The sequence below is a fragment of the Pleurodeles waltl genome, chromosome 3_1 (assembly GCF_031143425.1).
Source record: "Pleurodeles waltl isolate 20211129_DDA chromosome 3_1, aPleWal1.hap1.20221129, whole genome shotgun sequence".
Taxonomy (NCBI): Eukaryota; Metazoa; Chordata; class Amphibia; order Caudata; family Salamandridae; genus Pleurodeles; species Pleurodeles waltl.
In genome coordinates this window covers 1,368,593,188-1,368,617,385 of record NC_090440.1, presented here as the reverse complement: position 1 = coordinate 1,368,617,385, position 24,198 = coordinate 1,368,593,188, and the positions used below count along the sequence as shown (strand labels likewise).

Below are 24,198 nucleotides of genomic sequence, written 5' to 3'. Positions count from 1 at the left end.
GAAGGTCTAGTGTTGCTGCTTAATCTCCTACTATGCAAATAAAGATTGTGCAGGCCTTTGTGCAGAGCCCTGCCCTGCTGCTGCAGGAGGACAGATTGTATAGGTACCACAATCGCCATGCTCAGTATGATGTCACAGAATGACTTGGAACTAGTCTTTCTTGAATCTGTCCTTTCGTGGAAAGGCACCGAAAGGGCAGATCACAGGGCGGATGTCTAGAATACGATGATGACCTCCATCATTCTACAGCACAAGGAAGTAGCATGAGTAACAGACCAGTGCCCACTTCTGAATCAGGGACCCTATCTATGGCCCCTTAGGCCAGATGAGTCTGCACTACCTGACCCAGCTGTCCAAAGTAATTCCTACCCACTCAGTGAGAAAATGCCATATCCTGCTTCTGACAGTGTAGCTGTTTGTTGCGAAGTACACATTAAGTAGTTTTCCAAGTGGTCTGTGGTATGCATTGCTTTGGCCACAAAAAGGTTGGAAAGTTCCTTGTGCTGGTTTCGTAAGCTTGTGTTGACGATTTGGAGAGCCTCTACTGTAGCCATGGAGGGGTTGAAGCAGCTGGAAGCTGCTGGCAGAAAGGCCCAAGTAGTGTACTGTGACTCTGCTTTTCTTAAAGCGCTCAAGGGCCAGGTCTAATTACTTAGTGAGGATTTTATGTATTTGACGAAGCTGGTAGACTTCTTCCAGGCATGTCAACTGAATGCTACAGTGGTGGCAGTTGCCGGGCCTAGACAATCAGTAGTGTCTAGTCCACACCACATCACAAACCTTACCACATTGTGGCTGTCTTGGATGGCCTGTGTGACAGAGGGCCATAGATCATCAGGTACGGCAAGCAAAACCTGGACTACTAAATTCCAATGTGCAAGGCACTACTGGCTTGGACACAGCTGGCACTAACCCAGTGTGAGGCAAGACTGGTGGAGGAAAACATGTATTTGCCGAAGGTCTGAATGAATTTTGACTCCCATTTCAGCAAGTAGTCAGAATGACATTCAGGGTAATCCTACTGGTAGATGCCTGCACCACTAAAAACTTTTGGAGGTTGGATGCTGCAACAGAAAAACTTGGGTGCCTAGAGCCGCGTGATGACACCAAACTTTTTGCTAGTGTAGTAGAGGCCCTGAGCATCCATACGTACATTAGGACCTTGCTAAAATGCAAAAGAGGCTCTCTGTGTGTTTGACCTTGTTGGAGGACCTCAGTCAGTACATTTGTTTTTAACTCACTGGTTGGAAGATGGAGGTCAAGTATCTTAGGCACCCTCTGCATTATGACATTGAAGGAGGCACTGTCCTCAGTAGCAGGGCCCAGGGGAGGCAAATCCAGGTAATTGTCAAGAATACTGACATCTTGCAGTTCCTCATACTAAATGTCATCAGTGTACAGAGGTACCAACTCATCCCTATCATTATATTTTCATTATCTGAGCTGTTTACTAACAAACTGTGGATAACTTAGGCCCTTACTTGAGGCAAGGGCAAAGTGTCAAGTCTGGTGGGTTGCTAAAAGTCTGTACCCCTGTGGGATCAGGGCACAGCCTCAGTTAAGACAAGCTCATCTCAGAGTCGAAGACCACCACTGGTTGTGCCTCTTCCCCGGGCATCTTTTTTCAAGGGTGCAAGTGCATATCATGGCACCGAAGCTGCAGGGGAACTCTCAGTGGTTTGAGAGGTAACCCACTGTGGATTCCAGTTGAAGGTCCTCAAGGATCCTAGGAGCCCGGAGGCAAACCACAGTAAACAAGTTTGATACAAAAAAGATGCAGCAGGGCATCACTGAATTCCTCTGTCTGCTGTGATGTGGCTCATGGGCCTAGAAATGTGGTTTCTGTTTGGACAAGAGTCAAATAGGCTCTGAAGGAGATGATTGATTCCTTCTATGGTTCTCTGGGGCTTGAGAGTGTCAAGAAGAGTAAAAGTGCAGCTTGGCCTTCTTGTGCTTCTTGTTTGATTTACCCAATGACTTTGACCACAGCGATGATCTGCTGCAGACACAACTTCAGGAGTAGGACCAGGACCTCCCTTTTGACCTAGACAAATCATTGTATGGAGCTTTTCTATGTTTCAGAAGGTAACGTGTCGCCTCATGGTCCCATATGTGGCCTTTGGGTTCATCTGGGTGCAACCTCTACATGCCTTGGAGTCATGTTTCAACCTCGAGTATCAAAAGGCATATCCATTGGATCCTGGTTGTCTGACTGTTTAGTGGAGCAGAAGAGGGTAAACAAATGATCAGAAGTGGTAATTTTGTGTTTGGTTTTGTGTTAGAACATGATTTCCTAAAAGTGTAGTTTTTATCATCAGCAATTCTCTGAAATAATGAGTTATGTAAGTATGACATATTTGACTACTTATACGAGGCTCAGACCTCACATATGTAATGTTTTAACTAGGAGTTTTAATTCTACAACATTAATTGTCCTATTAGGCTATACCCACACCTACATTTGCTAGTGGATGGGTTGTAAATCCCATGACATTGTCAATTTAAAAATGTACGGATGTATAGCATTAGGGAGGCTTTACAATCTGTTAAATACTTTTTATGAGGATTATATCAAATGTTATTAAACAAAAGCAAAGACAACGGCGGAGAGCGAAATAATTTTCAAAGCGAAAGATCATTTTTTCTTTCCAAGCAAGAAATCATGTAAACTCCACTAACTGGGTAATCTGTTCTGAACATTTGGTAAGAAAGGAATATCCCTAAGTGCCCACGTGGATTCCCTACCGTGTGCAGTGAAAAACTGCACCTTTTTAACAGCCCCGCTTTAAAGGAATTAGAAACGTCAGGCAGAAACCCACTCCTACTGGGGCGTATGAAATCACTGATCTAAAACCAAGAACAAAAATTTGAATTGTTTAAATTTCTCTCTGTCCGTTTGCTATGTACACAAGAAATTGGCAATACAACATAGAAAACTGTGTATGCAATAATTGTATGTGTTATTACTATATTATCTAGGGTTTGCGCTCACTGTTATGCTGAGCTAATCGAGGCTAGCTCTGCTAATAACTGTCATTACTGTAGAAAAGAGCAAAATGGGTCTGTGCCTATTTTTTTTTTTTACTCACATCAGAGTCTAAATTAGACTCTAAACAAAGATATACTAAGAGGCAGGATACAAAAAGCTGTCACAGATTGCAGCCCTTGTCTGACTTTTAGGTGTGACCCATGTCCTAATAGAATACACCGCTAAATTTTCGTTTCCAGTGATTGCATAACGACTTGCTTAATGAATAATAATTAGGCACATCACTATTTATGAATTCTTGTAATTGGCTGCAAACACTCTGCTAGGCACAACATGCCAACTGTGTATGCATTCTCAAATAGGTAACTTTCTTCTTAAGCAGACACTCGGTCAATGCCAGCTGCTTTAAAAAAACAAGCTTCCCATTTGCCAAAGTTTCAGTGCTGGGTGGAGGGGGTGTGGCTGCTAGAATGCAGTTCACAAAGGGGAAGGTGCCCCAAGAGACATCGTCTGCTTTGCGAATCAGTTGTCATCCTAATTCAGGGGTTGGTAGCTCATCAATGGCTTGAATCCACAATGACGGTGGTCACAAACTATTGATACATGCCATAGCAAATTACAATAAGAAAGAAACATTCTCTTTGTAGAGAGCCATCCTGACCCTCCAATACTTTGTTGCCTGTTTCACGCGCCAGGGCGGAGCACGGACAGAGTTTATAAAAATAAAGACGGAGCCGCACCCAGGCAGTCTCCATGTGAATACCCCACGACCGTGTCCGTGTACTTTGTCCAGGGGGTCCCGGAAGGCCTGCTACACTCTTCACACTTTTTTATGTAATTGCAGTTTGGCATGAGTCCTAAAGCACATTTTTTCAACCTACAAACTGAATCTAATACATTCCTAAAATCCATTTTGCGGTCAAACACCCTGTGACTTTACGAACTGCAGATTTGCGATTGCAAAATGACTTTGCATATCTGGACCTATATTTGCTGCTGAAACCAACTACTCCAGCCTTTACTTTGAGATCTTTTGCAAAACACAAATGTAGAGAATACAAATGCCTCATACTACATAGAAATTCGAGGAGATGCCATGTACTAACACTGAGGAGGTAACAGTATCATGGAATGTCAAATAAATGTGGGTGACGGGGAGAGAAGTGAGAGAGAAGTAAGTATCTCAGAAAAGATAATTGTAGTACCAAATGCGAAAGGCATGAAGGCATCAACTTTTTTGAATATTCCATTTTCATCCAGGAAGTGTCCAGGGTTGAATTTCTTTGGGCCAGGAAAATATTTTGGATCATTCAAAGAAGTAGTCAGCATTCCAAAGACATTTGTCCCCTGCAATGCAAATCGGGATTTAGTTAGAGAAAATTACATCAAATTACTAATTACAACTTGTTCAATCAATAGTTAGGAAATAAGCAGTGAAGAATTTCAATACATTTCAGCAAGAGTACAATATCTTGGGCAGAAATGGCTAAACACATTGACATTTAGGCTTAGATTGAAGATATCAACGCAAGATGGCCTTATTTGTATGGAGGAGACGAGTCAGGGGCAATATTTTTGTGCCATAACAACAGAACATACAATAAGCAAGCAGAATTCAAAAGTTGAAATATTGGTAATGGTATATCTAAGATAGATCACCTAAATTAGGAATACCACATTTTTAAAACTATTATACCAATTTGTGAGGAAATGGATAATTAATTTGTCGGGTGCCCATACCAAGTGGATAAATCCACTCCGTAATAAAAACAGTTCTCAGTGAATCTATTATGAACCCTGCACAGCTATGACATGAGCAGCAGACAATCTGCAGGCAACAGTGTGTTAAATTTAATTAGTATCAACAATTGTAAAGTAATAAAGTAAACACAATAACACTTCCAAACAAATTTGGAAACATTAAGAAACATTTAATGAGCTAAAATACACCAAAGTCATTCAAATAGATGAAGGGAACAACAGATCTGAATGTTGAAAAGTACAAGGCTCCAAGAAAAAGTGACGTGCCAATCAAAAGTCACTGCTCAAGATTGACCATTTCCGAAACACGAATGCAGGCTGACCAAAATGGACAAAGTTTTTGCCTCATATATATATAAAACTATCCTGTGTGTGTGTGTGTGTAAGAGACTTATTTCTAGTGTGGGAAAATGGGTAAGATTTGTTCCACTGCAACCTCCCTGAGAGGTCTCCAGAGTCTATGTACTAGGCTGCCAAAAATCATCTTTTCTACTCGGGTTTTGGTGAGGTACTGCTAGAGAGCTGGGAGGTTTGGGCCAACAGCTTCTAACTGGAGCAGGAGTGACTCAGTCACCTACGAGCAAATGAGTTGCCACCCTTAATCCAGCAGTCTCGCTGGATTTTGTAGCTACAGAGGTCACTCTGTGTTATACAGGCACTTGCTACCAAGGCCCGGGCCACTGTTTTACCTTCAGAGCGTTTCACTTTTTGGAAGTCAAAACACTTCAATCGAGCAAACTGGAAGCTGCAGCTGAGTAGGGCTCCCCGAGCCTGGATAGTTTTGCTGCAAATGTCTTCTGAGCCACTTGCAAACACTGAAATACTGCAAAAGGTTCAGAGTTGGATGAACCCGGTTTTCTTGCTTGCCTTGGGTGTAACCTTCCCTGGGTAAGCATCAGCACCCTGTCCCAGTGCTCTCAAAGAGGAAAAAATTATTCAGTCCCAACTTTTTTCAAGATACTGAAAACTTCCTTCTGGACAGGTCTGCAACACCCAGCGCCTCAAGGCAAACTTCTGGGCAACAGGTTCTCACAAAGAAGGTGCCCTGCAGGGTCCAGCTCTCTGTGGCCAGTTAGCACCTTTTGGGTATTAGAAGCTCTTCTGCTTTTTGTTGCCATGAAGTAGGCAAACAGGAGGCCAGCGACTTGACACTGGGAGAGTCAGTCCAGTTTCTAGGTGCAATTGGGTTTCAGGAGTCCTAGAGTCCCTGAGTTCCCAGTGAGTGCTCCTCTTTCAGCAGGATTCAGAAGGCGTCTCCCAGCAGGTCCTTCTTCTTCAATTGGTATCTTCTTTGGAGTTGGCAGTTGAGGTACCTGATTTATTCAGTTTGCTAGCTAGTGATTGGAGAAGGTCTACCATCAAATCCTAACTATTTCCTCATAAATTGTGATCTTTCTTTCCAGATTACTTATTAGCCTTACTGTCAAATTACCCATGAGCCCCTGTTTCGAGATGGCAGATTTCATCAAGAAAGGGAGACTTGCGTTAAGCCCTTTAGCTAGTCCCCTATTCGGATGAACTGTCCTTTTACATGACATGGTGGAAACTTGTTCAATTCCTTACTGTGACTGTAGCCTTTGTTTCTGAAAAAGTTCTGGGAATTATTAGAAGAAGCCCTTCCTGACATTCTCAAGTCAATGAGATAGTGATAAAGCTGCCCTTTATTCAGCCAGCTGTTACTCTACTTCCAGAAAGTTAACCTCTGATAAGTGCCAATTCACCTGCAGTCCACAGTCCTACTCTTCATCCAGAGCTCCGAGACAAACCTTAAAGCATTCCTGGCCTACAAGAGAACTTGTGGCTCAAACAGCATTGGTTAGCAAGAATGCAAGATTACTCAAATCCTCAGTTGTGAATTCAAATTTGCTGGTAGAAACAAATATCTTAAATAGTTACTTAAAAAAAAAGATCTAGCTTGCAAAACAAAACTATGAGGAAAAGCTGCAAACCCAACTGTTTCTCACTTGTCTAAATAGAAACCTGAAAGAGTTATGGATCATCATCAGTCACCTGCACAGGGGCTCTGAGATTTCAAGTGGAAATGGTAATAACACTGCCACTTCAGATTGGATCGCCTACATCAGCTCCCTCTACTGTGATTTAATAAAACACTCAAATCCACCACTCAACAAGAGCAGGCAAAACAATCAGGATGCAAGCTCTGAGGCCGGCCATGATCACATTCATTCTTTTGCTTTACCCTGCAGAGCCACAAGGATCAGGAAAGAGATCCAGAGAAGTAGAGCAGATAGGGATCCCGACCCAAATCTCATCTCAGCGTCAATCTACAAACAAGATGTTAATTTTTGTTTTAAATTACTGGAACCGATTTTCAGAACATGCATGGATACAGAATTAATTCCTTCTTCTTGTCATGATTCAGATTTACATCCAATTTATAAGAAAGGCCCAGTGGCAGTTCCGGACAGCTACTACCTTAGTGCTCTTTTGGAAGCTGAGTCCAGATACTTTGCCTCTCTAAGTATGGATCAGGTCTGGGTTGTCATTCCTGTACAAAGGTGTCCCTTGTTTCTGTGATCCCATGAAGAGGGAGGCTCTCAGTACTGAGTCACTGAATCTGGAAATGTAGAAGTGAAGACTGTGCCGCTTGCATTAAAGTCCTCTCTCTCAAGAGTGCATGCTGATGGGTGTAACTCCCGTGTGACTCCTATTTATGACAGGCGGCACCCAAGATGGGAACCACCCAGGAATTGTGGGATATGTAGTCCCAATTAGAGCGTCACTGGGTATAGTTGCCCCAGAGGTGGCTACCCACTGGGGAAGCTGTCAATAATCATGTTAAGGCTTACTTAAACGGTACTCATAAGTTTAATGTAAAGAAACTGGACATGACCAATAGTATCATCATGGGCATCTTTACTTTGAGGTTGAGAAATGGACAACTAGCAGCATCATGATAGCATTTGATGCAGGGAGACTTGACAATGCTCCCTCATTTACACCATTTCACAGGACCACGTTTACATGGGCTGAGCTTGGAATGGCTTGACTAATCATGTTACATGAACATAGGAAGCTGGTTTCCATCAACGGCCCTCCTTGTCCTTATCCTTTCCAGGCCAACAGATACAAGAGTTGTCCATTCCAGAATTTAGAATCCAGTACCTTACAAACTTTGAACTCTGCTTGTTTATAAATGAATACTAGTGTTTTTTTTTGTTGATGTTTTGATTTTTGTAGGTATGAGAAGTGAAGTATGAAATACTGGATGAATTTGCGTGTTAGCCGGTAGTTTAAATTTGAAGCTGAGCGGGTAATTTATTGTTTCACAGGGTATGGGCCAATGAACCATGGATGGAATTTTCCTTCCTTCCTGAATTTTACATTCCAAGTGGAAAGCCAAACATAGGTGGTCATTATAACAATGGTGGTAAAAACCGCCTACCGCCTCAGTGACGGCCACCAACATACCGCCACCGTGGCTACTATCTGTCTGCCATATTATGATCACTATCGGACTTCTACCACAAGAAGGGTGTAAATCCGGCAGTGATCATACTGGTGGACACTGGTAAGCTGGCGCTGCTACCACCAGCACCGCCATGCCGGTAGAACGCTGCCAGCCGTATCATGACCTGTAATACAGCCTGGCGGTGTTCTGATGGCAGGGCGCTGCTGGCGGTAGCAGTGCCCCTTCCTGTTCCCTGTCGAAAGACCTTCTCGACAAAGGTAAGTCGGGCTTCTGACAGGGAAAGGAATGGGAGGGTGTTGTGTGTGTGTGTCTGAGTGTGTGCATGAATGTGTGAGTGTGTGAATGCGTCTGTATATGTTGTGTTGTTTGCGTGGGTGTATGCGTGTGAGGGAATGCGTGTAAGAATGGTGAAGTGAGTGCATGTCTGCATGTCAGTGGGACTGTGAGTAGGAATGTGTGCGAGCATGTCTGGACTTATGCATGTATAAATGCATGTATGCCAGTGTGAGTGATAGGATGTGTGCGTGGTGTGTGTTTGCAGGTGTGTGCGTGTATCGGGGGTGGGAGGGTGAGTGAGAGGATCAGAGGGGTTGGAGGGAATGAGAGGATCCGAGGGGGTGGAGGGAGTGAGAGGATCAGGGGGGTTGCGGAGTTTTGATGGAGTGGTTCGGGGGTGTCAGGTGTGTGTTGGGGTGGGGGAGCCGCCTACCGGTGACAGGAAAGGCCATGGTGGTAGACAGGCTCATAATGCCACCGGCAGTACTATGCCGGCCACCGGGCTGGAGATTGACATCTCCAGTCCGGCAGCTGATACCGCCATGGAGGTATGAGTGGAGAAGCAGTGGGTTGGCTATAGCCAACCCGCCATTCTCATAATGTGGCGGTATGTACCGTCAGCCTGTTGGCGGTACTACCGCCACATTTCCACTCACCGCCGGGATCATACTGACCCCCATAATCTCCTATCTGATAATCTAGACTTTTTTGTCTTTTCACATGTGGAAATGCATGCAGCTTGTATGTTACTTTTGCTTGAGTGAAATGTTGTTAAATTTTGGATAAGATGAGAGTGTATTTCCATGGCTCTCTCCGATACAGTTGGAACCTCATCAGATTGATAATTGTGCCTTCTAAAGAAGTTTACTCTGGATCCTTCTAAATTCCAGATTTCCATGACAGAGGTCCAATTGGACTTTATGTGTAAACATGCAGCTTTCCCTGAAGCCCAATCTAGGGTATTTATTTTTTTATTTTCTACCAAGTGGAGGTGCCATTCAGTGTGCAGTATCACTAGTAAATCAAGATGACCCCATGGTAAATCATCGGAGCACCCTTAAAAGAGAATTTAATTATCTAGGGTCTTTGACCTGCATGCTGAGCCCTTGTCAACTGACAAGAAGTTCTTGGAATTAAAGCAGCGCACAAGCTCCACATGTACTTGGTCCGCTAATCGGCTAATCGCAGAGATGGAAGGTCTGGAGGAAAAGAGGCTAGCCATATTCTATCAATGATTGAAATAAGCCTTAAAGGCATCTTGGCATAAATAGATCTCTAACCCGAGACATAATAATCTTATACTAGGGTTAGATAATCGACTTAACAATAGGAGCGGAGGTAAAAACATGTTGCAGCTAATAATGAAACAAGTTTGTCCATAGGAGAAATCACAGAACACATGTGACCCATTCACCTGGAGCATGAAACTAAAGGTCATACTCACAAAGAATTGATCCAATTCAATATAATTCATATCCCTCAAAATGGGTGCATTTTGGAAATACCATGGTTAGCAGCACACAACCCTAAAATTGGCTGGAAAAAGTGAACTTTGGAATTTGACTCAGTTTTCTGTCAAAAGAAATGCATACTAGAAGAAGAGCTTTGTTTGTTTTGATCGTCTTTTGCAATCCTTGGTTCATACTGATATGATATCCACATCCACATGGGGAAGCGCGTCAGAGGTCCAAAGAGGTGTGTCAGGGGAAGGAGCCCTTTAAAACTAAAACAGCGCTCCCGCCGCCGCGGGAAGCGCGTCAGAGGTCCAAGGAGGTGTGTCAGGGGCAGGAGCCCTTTAAAACTAAAACAGCGCTCCCGCCGCCGCGGGAAGCGCGTCAGAGGTCCAAGGAGGTGTGTCAGGGGCAGGAGCCCTTTAAAACTAAAACAGCGCTCCCGCCGCCGCGGGAAGCGCGTCAGAGGTCCAAGGTGGTGTGTCAGGGGCAGGAGCCCTTTAAAACTAAAACAGCGCTCCCGCCGCCGCGGGAAGCGCGTCAGAGGTCCAAGGAGGTGTGTCAGTGACAGGAGCCCTTTAAAACTAAAACAGAGCTCCCGCCGCCACGGGAAGCGCGTCAGAGGTCCAAGGAGGTGTGTCAGGGGCAGGAGCCCTTTAAAACTAAAACAGCGCTCCCGCCACGCGGGACGCGCCCGGGCAAAGCCCGGGCCAAGGGCGGGCCCGTCCTTGCCCGTCATTGCCAGGAAGAGGCAGGGCTGGGCCACCCCCCTGACATTCATCCAAAGTTGTATGGATTAGGCAACCTACATGTATGGCTGCCTGAAGGTACTGTGTTGACATTTACTCCTAAATAGGTCTTCCTACAGAGGGCCTAAGGACGGTATTCTCCACCTATTGTTGCAACGCTTTTATCATTACCTAATAGATATTGGAGAGGGGCTAGGTTGGGCCTCTGCCCTTTCACACTTTTTCACACTTTGCAAGAGGTCTGTTTATATCTATAGTGGAAAATGTATAGTTATCGTTGTCTTACGAGAAGATAATTGTACAAACTAGGTCTATCCCCACCAGCCCTTCTTCTATTCTCTTTTATAAATTATATATTGTGGACTGGTTCACAGAGCCGAAACACTACATAGGCAGTTCAAGCTATGGGAAAACGCAAGGCATCAGAACCCCCAAGGGGGAAGGAGAAATCTGTAAAAAAACTTAGGAATGCGGGTGAGAACTGCACAATAGCTGAAATAGATCATCTTATCGAGGAGGTAGAGTCACTACTATGTAGTAGGGCCACTATTCGGGAGGGTCCCGATAAAAAGATTACCTCCTATTACACGAAGAAAATCGAACCAGTGGAAGATAAAGTGATAGAGATTGTTTGCCAGCAAGAGGGGGAGGCATCATCCGATATTAGGACTGGCAGTCCTAAAGTTGCTACAACTAGATCCATACACCCATGCACCTTCGATAATACTAGGAAGAAGAGCCATACGCAGGAGTGTGAAGCTATGTGCTCCAATAAATATGCAGTCCTGGCAGAACTCGATAGTAGTAATGTACAGAATGCACAAGAGGGGGAATCTGTGGATGAGATACACCCATTTATCCCAAATGTACAGTTAGATAGTGAGAGGACCTCTCCTCTCAACTTAGAACCAGTGAACCCTCTAAAACACAAAACAAGATCTATAGCAGACCTTTATGATCTAATTACCGGATTAATCCAGGAAGTTAGGGACTTTGAACTTGAAGTAAGAACCTTAACAGATATCGTGGAAAAGGAGGGGGGTAGGGGTACCCATAGAGCTCAGTGCGAAAAGGAGTCCCCCCCAATATCGTTCCATCTACAAGGTAAACCCACATGTTCTCAAAATGTGATCACTAACCCCAACCCTACTCCAGCTATAGCTAAGATTGTACATCAACCACAGGGATGCATGATAGGGGTTAATGGGGAGAATATTGGCTCACACAACTTCCCTAGAAGAAATGCTAGTGATTTATGCCAAGGAACAGGGAATCCAAAAAAAGAGATCCCCGTTTGGCAAAAAGATCCCAAAAAGGAAATTTGGAACCTACTCTGAACCCCTATTCGCAAGTATCTAATGATTTTAATCAATACACTATATGGAATCCATATTCTGAGGAGGATAGGTTTCCTATTAGGACCAATGTTGTTTATCTGTTAAATGTTCCAAAATTGCCCTTAAATAGCAGAGAAGACGAGGACTCCTTAAAAAATAAGCTTACACACTGGATTAGGGCTAAAAGACACTGTCTATCAATAATTCGTTCAGATATCAGGGGGGCAGAAAGAATCCCTGGAGAGAAGGGGCAACTTGACGTTATTGCACTAGTATTTAAGGATGGAAGATTAACCAGAGGCTTGATTGACATGGAACAGAGAACCCCGCCCCCAATTTTAATGCCATGAGGTTTAGTTCGGATCCATTAATTACCAAACTCCGAGTCCAGAGGCATAAGTACAATCACAATGAGGGATTGCAAAAGAGAAATGGTGATTCCAATCTTGAAAGAGTAGATTGACTAATCCAGATAGATCAGGCACAAGTGGGACCCAATGGGGACCCAACAGAAGATGAGCCCCACGAAGGGAATGATTTTCATGCTACAGGGGCAGGGAGTGTAGTGGAGCCTTTGCATAGTAGGAAAGACTCAACAACCTATCTGAATCCTTCTTCCAATGTTACGACCCTAAACGGAAGGGGTCTTATCACTATGATCTCATGGAATGTAGCCGGCTAAAAAAATAAGCTTATAGACCCAGAATGGCAGGACTATATTGATCGATATGATGTCTGTCTCTTTCAAGAGACGTGGCTTAAAGATTTACCGTATAAACTAGGATATAAAACCTACTTTATTAGTGCAACTTCAGCTGCCAGAGGGAGACCGTCTGGGGGGTTGGTTGTATGGGCGAAAATCTCATTAAATGTTGAGATATGTATGCAGGCCACTGAGTCAGAGGACCTCTTATGGTTGGTAGTGGGGAAAAAAAATAAGATAATAACCCACTTGTTCAATGTATATATAAGACCTAGAAGGACAAACTTGGAGTCTCCTGAAATAACTCTACTAGATGACCTGCTCAAAAAAATCCCAGTAGGAGAGACAATTATGATAGGGGGTGACCTTAACTGTAATTATGAACCTATAACTGGATTCGAACATTTAGCAGAAGAGGAAGATCGAATGAGAGCAATTCCTTACCTAACAATAGAAAAAACTGTCCCAGGCACAGTGTCCGCACTGCAACTCATGGGCCTTACATTAAACCACGGACTGAGGGCGTGCAATGGCAGAGTGGGTGTAGGAGTCCTTAATCTGGTTACTTTCCAGGGAGGCAACTCAACTTCAAAAATAGACTACATTCTGCATAGTATAAGTACATGGGGAAGATTAGCGAATTCTAAAATTGATAAAAGAAGGGATAGCGATCCCTTCCCGCTAATAATTGAACTCAGGGCCCACCTCCTAGATTTGGACTTGAAATAAACTGAACACGACAAGGTGGAGTTACAACCCACCCTCAGTAACAATAGAAGGGTTGTAAAATGGCCAGCAATACTAGGCAATCAGGATACAATGACAAATATTTACAACATATTTTCTGATCTCCTGGAGCCTTATGCAGAAAATAAACCTAGTGACATCCCTATTACGGCTATCCACCATTCATTGAGTATTGCACTAAGATCCGTCCTGACCAAACAGCCACAGAACAAGCATAAAAAGGAGAAGGTCCAAATCACCCCAAGCAGTCCATGGTATACTACCAAATGTAGGGAGAGGAAAAGAGTACTGATAGAGGCACTAAAGCAAAAAAAACAATTAGCCGTACAACAGGCAAGGGCCAGCTACAAGAAAACGCTGGCTACTGCCCAAAGCAACTGGGAGGACCAAAAATGGCAAGACCTGCTGGAAGCAGCAAAAAGCAATGATACAAGGATCTTCTGGAAAATAGTTACCCATGGCAGCAAAGAGGGGATATTTACCACAGATCATCATATAGATCCCAAAACATGGGTTAACTACTTTACACATCTTTACTCTGACCCCCCCACCCTCGATTTCTATCCCTCAAGACATAAAACCATAGCTACTTGGGGCATTTTACCCGAGTTACAATTTGGTCTGGAGGAGACGGTGATTGCCATTGAAGCAATCAAGCCAGGAAAAGCCCCCGGTTTGGATAAGATCCCGGGGGATATGTTCAAACATAACATAGAAATTTGGGCACCTTATCTAAACCTTTTAAGTAACGCTTTAGCAAGGGGAGGCCAAATACCCGAGACATGGAAAGGGGCAGAAATAATTCCAATCTACAAAAAAGGATCCAGGGAAGACCCTGGGAACTATAGACCAATCAGCCTCATAGATGTCATGCAAAAAATGTACGCTAGACAGATCCTGAATAGAATTAGTACCTGGATAGAAGAGAACAGCATTATGACTATATACCAAGCAGGCTTTAGACAGCAGACGAGTACAGTCGACCAGGCCTTTAGGCTATTGACAATAATGTGGAAATATACTAGACTAAGGAAAGGTCACCTCTATATCGCGTTTGTGGATCTGCGTGCAGCCTTTGATCTGGTGCCAAGGGACTCCTTATGGGCAGCACTAGGAAAACAGGGCATGCCAGGGAACCTCCTGGGCCAGCTGGAGAGGTTACATGAAAATACATTTGCAAAAGTTCGGTGGGGGCCAAAGGGAGAGTTGACAGACCCAATACCTATCAAGAGGGGGGTGAGACAGGGCTGTGTGCTGGCCCCAACACTTTTCTCATTATACATCAATGATCTGGTTCATTATTTGAAACAAAGTAACCATGATTCACCAAGATTGAACGATGATCCAGTCCCCGCCCTCCTTTTTGCAGATGATACCATTCTATTATCTCAAACTCCCATGGGCTTGCAATCTCTAATAGATAAATTCAGTGAGTATTGCAGCTTGAAGGGATTAGAAATAAATACAAATAAGACCAAATACCTGACTGTTAACCCCCATAAAGCACTTAAGAGGAACATTCGGATTAGAGGGCAAGCACTGGAACGAGTAAAAAATTTCAATTACCTAGGGATATTGCTTGTTGCCAAATTGTCATGGGCACCGCACATCAATAAAGCTGCTATCTCCTTAACTCATAGCTCCATGGCAATTAGTAAAAATTACAAATGCTCAAGGTCGAGCATTGTGTCACCAGTATTTGAGATCTATAGGTGCAAAGCACAGGCCGCTGCTCTTTATGGCGCTGAAATCTGGGGGTTCACAAAATTAACCCCATTGGTTACTGAGGAAAATAATTTTATGAGGGGGGTACTGGGTCTCCCTCCATCTACTCCGTTGATCCCTTTAGCCTATGACATTAACATGAAACAAATAGGCAAATTGGCAGCCCTGAGGCCCCTGCTTTACTGGTGTAGACTTTGGACAACCCCTGAATTGATCCAATACAGGCAAGCACTAACTGAGATCATGGGTTTGGACAAGGCCATCTCCCTCCCGTGGCTTCACTATATCAGGCAATGCTTTTACAATCTAGGGCTGAAAATCTATTGGGATGAACCGCATACACTCACAACTCAATCCAAGATCCGACTAAAGCAAGTATTTTGGGACTTCACCCTTAATAGCCCTTTCTATAGCAAGGATCTTGGCAGACTAACCTTAAGTTTCCTGGATTTCAAACCATTACCGAGTGCTGAGGAATGGATAGATACTATCCAACCTGGACGAGCAAAAGTTTTATATATGAAGCTTCGTTATGGGATTCTCCAGGTTAAGGCCTTTACCTTTAAATGGGGCCTCCTGAATGGGAGTAGTCATGAGGCAACCTGTGAGCTGTGTAATATGGAGACTCCAGAAACGATGGATCATGTTCTTTTAAACTGCATTGCTTACGAAAAACCAAGGAGGAAATGGATCCGACCTATCTGCAGGAACGTTGGAATCAGGAACTGCAATGAAGCTGCAAGATTCTTGAGATCCAGCATGATACCATATGTTGTTCTTGGTCTAAGCCGGTTTCTACTTGCAATCTCATTCATTAGAGACAAGGCGGGCCTGAGGTTATAGGCGCTTTAACTCAGGCATAACTTCCATAGTCAATCCACGGTCCCCAAACTGATAATTGGGAGCCACCTTTTGTAATCCAATGGCCTTGGGATATACATTCAGCCAAGGATATATTTAGCCCAGGGGATATCGACAATGCCCGGGAAGTACTTGAATCATAATATTTTGTTTTGCCCCCTGGCATAAGGACCGTAGTCATTGGGAGGTTTCTTAAGTTATCTAGAATGGTCATTGACACCTATGAAACTAGTTCTTGGATCCAGTTACTTATCTACTCTTATTTTAAAAATTCCCCCCTTACCTAAGCAAATAAGTGCCTGATGGCACGAGAGGTAAATTTTATGGGTTTTATAAATGAAATACTGTACTTATTCATTGTCTTTAAGACCAACATCAGATAACTTGTTTTCTAGTAGTTAAGTGAATATTAGTTACTGTTGGAATAATGTGCCTTTTGTATCACCTGTTTGTACCCTTTTATGGCTTCTAAATGAATATAGGCACGCATGGAAGAAAGAATACGTTGGGTCCTAGGGACTGTCAATCACCCCTCAAAAATTAGCTAAACAACCCCTCATGTGATGACGGTATGCACATCGCCAAGATTTTTAGAGGCATTTTGATATGCTAGAGGCAATTATTCTTCCAAAAAGCATGTTACCCATTTTTATAATGGTCACTATTTGTGCTAGTACATAGTTATTGCTACTATTAGTGAGATAGCAATCTTAACTGTTTTTGTATAAAGATTTATATTTATAGGTATTTTATAATATTTATATGGTGATTTGTATGATGATGTGTATTGTATATTTTATAGTGTTTTTATCGATTAATTGTTTACTTTTATAACACTCATATCCACAACTTGCCTATTTGTATTGTATGGCCCTGAGGGAGTTCTGGTCTTGATCTGATTTTATTGTCTTTTTCAAAAGTGCTTTCGTTCTTTTTTAGAAATGTAAGAATTTTGTCAGTATGCTTTTATGGTATTGTTTTGCCGAAATAAAGCTGAAACAAAACGATATCCACATCCATAGAAAAAAGGTTGACGCATCTGAAGCTTTTCATCACTTTGTAGATGTTTTTGATAAACAAATGGCTGAAGAGCTATCACCACATCCAGATTATGGCTGTTGCATAGATTTAGCACTGGGAGATGAGGTGCCTCATTGCAGGATCTATACATTTGCAGAACATGAAAATAAACACCTTTGTAGTTTTTTAGATACATTTTTGAAAACTGGTTTGATTTGCTCCTCGCAGTCTCCCCCTGCCTCCACTCTGTTTTTTTGTACCAAAACCAAGTGGTGAGTTGTACCCTTGGGTCAATCACAAACCCCTCAGTAAGATCACAATCAAAATTAAGTACCCCTCCCTTTGATTCCCAGTGTTGATAGAGCAGGTCAAAGAAGCCAAGATTTAGAGCAATGTTGACCTGGTATAGGTAAGAAAAAGGTGATGAATGGAAGACTGCATTTAGGACTAGATTTGACTTGTTTGAATATTGTTTAATGCTGTTCGTCTTGTGCAATGCACCAATGGCACTCCAATATTTCATAAATGATGTACTGCAGGAGTTTCTGGATCTTTGTGTAATCATATACATAGATGATATTCTGATTTATTCCCAGATGACACCAGTCATGTTCATGTGTCAGCTGTAGTCGTAGTTCCTAGCTCTAAGGAAACATAATTTATGTTGTAAACTTTCAAAACGTGACTTTAAAGGAACCATTGTATAATTTATGGGAGTCATTTTGACACCCTCTAGGATGAGCATGGCTGAACACAAGGTGTAGGCTGTTAGGAACTGGTCAATCCTAAGGAAAGTAAAACATTCAGGTCGTGATCCGCATTTGCGTCATTTTTTGATGCAAAAGTGGTACAAACTTACAAAATACAATTATATTTTGTAAATTTGCGCCACTTTTGCATCAAAAAATGACGCAAATGTGGCACAAAAAAGTATAAATCAGGGCATCAGTGCTTCTTGGGGTATGGTAACTGGTCAATCCTAAGAAAGTAAGAGACATTCAGTGTTACTTGGGGTATGCCAACTTCTACCCCTGGTTTATGCCAGGCTTCTCTTATGTCATTGCCTCAACAACAGATCTGCTATGAATAAAACACTTCTTTGTGTGGTCAGAGAAAGCTGCACAAGCCTTCCTGTTTCTTAAATAAATCCTTTGCTGAGGCCCTAATCTTGGTCCATCCTAATCCTGCCCTTCCTTACTACATTGTAGCTGACGCTTCAAATGTAGCCCTACATGGTATTCTGTTGAAAAGACATGAGAAAAGCAGACAAATGCATCCAATAACCGAAATACTCAGCAGACTCAACACAGCTGGAATCAGTAACATAGTTGCACAAAAATAATTACTTGCTATTAAGAAAGCCTTTGCTGAGTGGCCACATTTGTGATAGGGTCAAACAACGTATCAAGGTGTATACATATCATCGCAGCCTGCAATTTATGTGGTCAGCATGATTGCTCTCAAACTGACAACTGCACTATATGCAGTTTTTTGCTGGGTTTAATTTCATAGTGATTTTCTGAACCAGTGTGCAAAACTGCAAAGCTGACACTTTAAGTCAACAAGACACAACAGAAACTGATAAGATTCGATATATGCACCCATTCTCAACCAAAAACAGGTGCTAGGGTTAACTGAGCATGAAGATTTTCAAAAACAAGGTCAATACGAAATGGCAAGACCGGCTAAAACAACACCTAGAATGCATCCTGAAAGAAGGTTTACCATTTATGAACAATAAATGTTTGTGCCTACTAGGAAGCTATAAAAGAAACTTCTGTGCTGGTGCTATGAAAACTGAATTGCGGTGCAGCCAGGAAATGACAAATCTTTAGAACTCATTCAATGACTGTTCTGGTGGTCCACCTTACACTAAGATACAACAAACAATGTACTATCATGCAACACCTATGCATGCGTCAAGCAGATTACACCATATCATGCCCCACCCCACTCCATAACACCCCTGGGAGTAGATCTCTTTAGACTTCATTACCAAATTATCCATCAACTAAAAAAAGGATACAATCCTAATCGTGCTTTTCACTCTTTTTTTTCTAAATTGTATAAAGAAGAAGCTGAGGTAGGAGAGGAGGACATCGGTATATCACAAGAAGAACAAGTCGCTTTGAATAGCCCGATCTCTGCTGGGGAAATCAGGAAGGTGCTGATGGGCTGTAAGGATGGTGAGGCACCTGGGCCTGATGGCATTCCTATGGAATTCTATAAATTGATGGCTGGATCAATAGTTCCAGTCGTGGTAGAATTATTTACAGTGATCTTTGAAGATAGGGCCCCCATCCCTGATTCATGGAATGAGGCTACGATTGCTTTAATTCAGAAATCGTGTAAGAGTCCGATTAAGTGTGAGTGTTATAAGCCTATCTCCTTGCTCAACTGCGATTATAAGATATTTTCTCAAATTCTTGATGATAGACTCAGCAGAGTGGTGGGTCAACTAATTCATCCTGATCAAAAAGGATTTATCAAGGGTAGGTTTCTATATGAATTGACATACAATTTGGCGGGGGCAATAGATATGGCCACATCTTTTGAAATGCCTTTGGCTGTGGTTACCCTGGATGCAATTAAGGCCTTTGATAGGGTGAACTGGAGATACTTAGCATTCATTTTGAGATCAGCTGGACTAGGAGAAATCCTGTGTGGGGCTATAGGTCTAATATATAGAGATCCCATCGCTAGAGTTTTAGTAAATGGTAACCTTACTGAGCCTTTGAAGATCACAAGGGGCACTAGGCAGGGGTGTCCTCTCTCCCCGTTGCTGTTTGACTTGTATATAGAGCCACTGGCTAGGAAAATAAAACTTAATTTGGTTATTGTTCCTTTTAAGTGTAATGGTTGGGTGAAAAAAGTGGCTCTGTATCCTGACGACCTCTTAATCTATACAGCTCACCTGGTATCTGCCCTGTCTATGCTTTTGTCCTTAGCTGAAGACTTTGGTAAAGTTTCGGGTAAATACAGGGAAAGCAGAGGCTATGGCTTGGAATCATTTGTCGGTGGGACAGATACAATTGAAGAGAGAAATTAGATATTTAGGGATTTCATTCACCCAAGATATTCATCTGCTTGCAATGACAAATCTAAAACCAGTGGTAGAGGAATGGTGCAGATCTCTTCAGACATGGATGTACATTCCCCTGATATTGGTAGGGAGGGTTAATTTGGTGAAAATGATGATTCTGCCTAAAATTATTTGTTTGTATAGCTCTATACCTTTACTAATGCATAAGCAGTATTTGTTAAAGCTTCAACAGGCTATTACCTCTTTTATTTGGGCATCAAAAGGATCTAGGATTTCATGGAAAAAAATTATGAGAAAGAGGGAAAAAGGGAGGTTGGCGCTCCCGGATTTAAAATATTACGCTTGGGCATTCCAATTGAATTCTGCAAAAAAGCTGTTTTCCACTCCTGGCTCCTCGGCTATTGGTGTAATGGTTAAAGTTATGTTGGGCACAGTCAAGGGAGTCTCTAAGGGATATTTTTTAAAGGTCAGAGATCCAATATTCTTAAAAAAAATAAAATTTTAAATCCTCCGCGATCTTGCTGCAAGTATGTACTATTTGAGGGTGGCGGCAGGAGTCAGTTGTTGCAGCCCATATGCTCCGATTTGGGACTCCCCAGGTACCCTGGAATGTTTAAAGGACGTTTTAGCATTGCCATTGAAGAAGGCAGGGATAGTGTCTTGGGGGGATCTATTTAGCGAAGGAGCGGTAATCTCTCTGGAAGATCTTGAGGTTAAGCTGGGGGGTACTTTTTCTAGATTTAAGTATGCTCAAATAAAAGGCTGGCTACGGGAATCATGAGTGTAATGTGGGGGTGCCCGCTCTTTGGAAGAATCTTTGTTAACAGAGTCCCCAAGACTCAAGCGGGTTTCAAATTGGTATTGGGAGTTATTAGAAGGTCTGGATGGGGAATTTACACTGCCCCCCTCCCTATGGGGGAAGATTATGCTGCAAGGAAATGTTATATGGTGGTGGGAATCTTCTATGTCAACTCTGTTTAGGATAGCAAAGCCGGCATCTCTGTGGAGGAATCATTTGTGTACGATACATAGAGCATACCTATCCACAGGAAGGCTCTCTAGAATAGTCAGCAACAAAGCAATTAAGTGTCCTAAATGTGATTTACAGCTTGCTTCTGATGTTCATATGTTTTATGAGTGTCCAGGGGTGGAGCTTTTCTGGAAAGATCTATGTAAATATCTATCTCATTTGTTGGTATGGGAGGTTTTGGTAACTCTCCCTTTGATTACTTTTGGCCAGACGCAAGGGGCAGCTGGAGAAAGTCACAACGCCAGTAAAGCACATAAGGACTTAATTTTTTATTCTATCTTGGTAGCTAGGAGGGGAATTTGTTGAAATTGAACGGTGAATGCGCCTCCTTTGCTCAAGGATTGGCTGCAAGCCCTTCTCTACTTTGCAAAAATCGATTTGGCGGTGGGAGGCTTAAGTAAGAGGAAAGGGGAAATGTGGGCCCCTCTGCTTAGATGGCAAGGAAGATGAATATGCCCATAGTCTCATAGTGAGGGTATAAAGTGAAGCTTGGTCTGTTAATGTCCAATGATTATTCCCCCCTCTCTCGTTAGACTGGGTGGTGTGGGTATACTATTTACCGCTCAATGTCTATATGAGAGGAAATGGGCGCTCCTCAGCATGATCTGCTTCTCTTGGGAAATGGTGGCAGGATAAACTATGGGGCTGATATGGGAGTTTTTGTGAGGTGTATGAGGACAATAAAAAAAAAATCCTAATTGTGGTCGTCAATCTAACACAATGACCCATTTTCTTCCATGTGCAGGATTACACACAGCAGGTTTTTGATGACGTTAGAACTCTGAGCACTTTTCCACTGATGAAGAGTGCTAAAGTGCATGTACTCTCTCCCCCAAACATGGTAACATGGGCGTATACACAATTGGCATATTGAATTTCCTTGTAAGTCCTTTGTAAAGTGGTATACCACATACCTAGCACCTGTACATTAAATATTACTAGAGGTACTATAGGCTGCAGCTCTGCTTGTGCCACCCACACAAATAGCCCTTAAAACATGCCTCAGGCCTGCCACGGTAGAGCCTGTGTATGCAGTTTTACTGTCAGTTCTATGTGGCATTTAAAACTCCTTGCCCAGCCTTCAAATCTCCTTTTATTACATATAAGTAAACCCTATTATAGGCCCTAGGTAGCCCATAGGGCAGGGTGCTGTGTAAATAAAAGGTAGGACATATACTTTTAAGGTTTATGTGTCCTGGTAATGAAAACGCCCAAAGCTGTTCTTCACTATTGTGAGGCCTATTCCTCTCATAGGCTATCATTGAGACATCCTCAATACACCTTTAAGTTGTAATTCCTGATTAGAAAGTAGTAGTAGCATCATGTTTCATTTCTTTTGAATGGAAATGATGAATCCTCTTGAAAGGTAAAGTAAGATTTGACATTACTGTTTTAGAAATGCCACTTTTAGAAAGTAGCATTTCTTCCTGCTCTGTGTGCCTTGCTGCCTGTCTCCAATACACATCTGCGGTAGATGTCATATACACTTTGTGCACTCCCTCTAGACAGCCACAAACAAAGGAAGGCTGGTTGTCACAGGGAACGTAACTGCATTCATACAAAGGGCAATTTACCCCTACTTATAGTCTGGTGCTAGAACTAGGAAGAAAGGACCTCTTTAGGCTTCAAAGACCGTTCTTTGAAGTCACCCCTCCTTCCAAGGCACAATTGGGTATAATTCCTAGACCTCTGACCCTACCAAATCAGTACACTACTGGACCTGTGAAGAACTTCTCACTCTCCTAGACTGCTGCCCTATAAGGACTGCTTTCTGCTGTGATGAGCTGCCCTGGTGCCTGCAGATCTCTGCCCTGCTGATGATAAAGACTGGATCCATCTCACCTGAGCCCAGAGTGACTCAAAGGGCTTGCTGGCTTGCCCCCTGTTCTTCTGCCTTCTTAGGGTCATCAAAGACATCCTAAAACTAGCACATGTACTCTGTCTGCTTTGAGTCCTGCTCTGCCAAGTGGTGCCAATCCAGTCTCAGGCCCCTGGAAGTGAGCATTTGTGCTGCAACTCAAGGTAACCAATGCATCAGCAACATTGCACTAATCGCAACCAGTGCAATTCTACTCCACACTGACATCACCGCTGCTGCTCAAGCAGCGGACACCACATCACCGACTTCGTGACACATCGTCCCCGAAATGTAATGTATCTTCAACTCTGAGCGGCTCGGCGCTGACACATCACTTCATGCTGAAAGCACAACCTCCAGTCTAGCAGTTCGACTACTATGCATTGCCTTGATGCCCATCGCTGCTTGACTTAGATGCTGCCTCGACTCTGTGCAGCTTGGAACCAATGCAACACCTGCATTTCCACGATCAATAATGGTGCATCTCATCCTTTGCTCCGCATATAGAGCTCTCGATGTCAACGCTCCCTCCATCCAAGGTAGTTTTTCAGCAGGCCCTGCATGAGTCTCATAGTTGGCCTGCCCTTCAACGTGGTGGGCCTGAACTTTAGACCCACACAGGTCTAGCACGCCCTCAAGTAACCATTTAGAGCTATTGACTTCTAAGCACTACTTTTTGTTTTACTCTTTAAAAACTCATATCTCGACTTCTTCTGACTGGATGTTTGTCATTTTGGTCATGATTTTCTCATATAACTATTGTCTATTTTTCTAAACCTGAGTGGAGTCTGTTTGTGGTGGTTTAATCGTGTTACTGTGCATGTGTGTTACACAAATACTTTACACATTGCCTCTTTAGATAAGCCTGACTGCTCTGTGCCAAGCTAAGCAAAGGGTTAGCACAGGTTATCTCTAAGTGTTTATCTAGCTTACCCCTGCTTGATTGGTGGTTCCTGCCTGTACAGTGTGCATACTCTGACAACTAGAAACCCCAGTTCTAACAGCAAGTCAATCTCTTCCTTTTGTACTCTCCAAGTTCTCTGGCCTACCTGCTTTCTTGTATGCAGCCCTTGCAGATGTTGATTATATTGTTGTTTTTTTCCAGCACAAGCTAACCTAGCTTCCCAAGGGAGAAAGGTCTCTAGATGGGACACAACAAATACAAAGGATAAGCATAACACATGGCAAAAAGTACATTATTATAATCTCACAATT

The 24,198-nt window shown here is 42.9% G+C and overlaps 1 protein-coding gene across 1 annotated transcript in view; it reads right to left on the bottom strand.

The window, feature by feature from the left end:
* Positions 1-24,198, bottom strand: part of LOC138285202 (cytochrome P450 2A13-like) — a 476,011-nt gene that overhangs the window by 94,627 nt on the left and 357,186 nt on the right. The window contains exon 8 of the mRNA XM_069224864.1: positions 4,195-4,336. Coding sequence (XP_069080965.1) covers positions 4,195-4,336 — 142 coding nt within the window. The remainder of the gene's footprint in view (positions 1-4,194; positions 4,337-24,198) is intronic.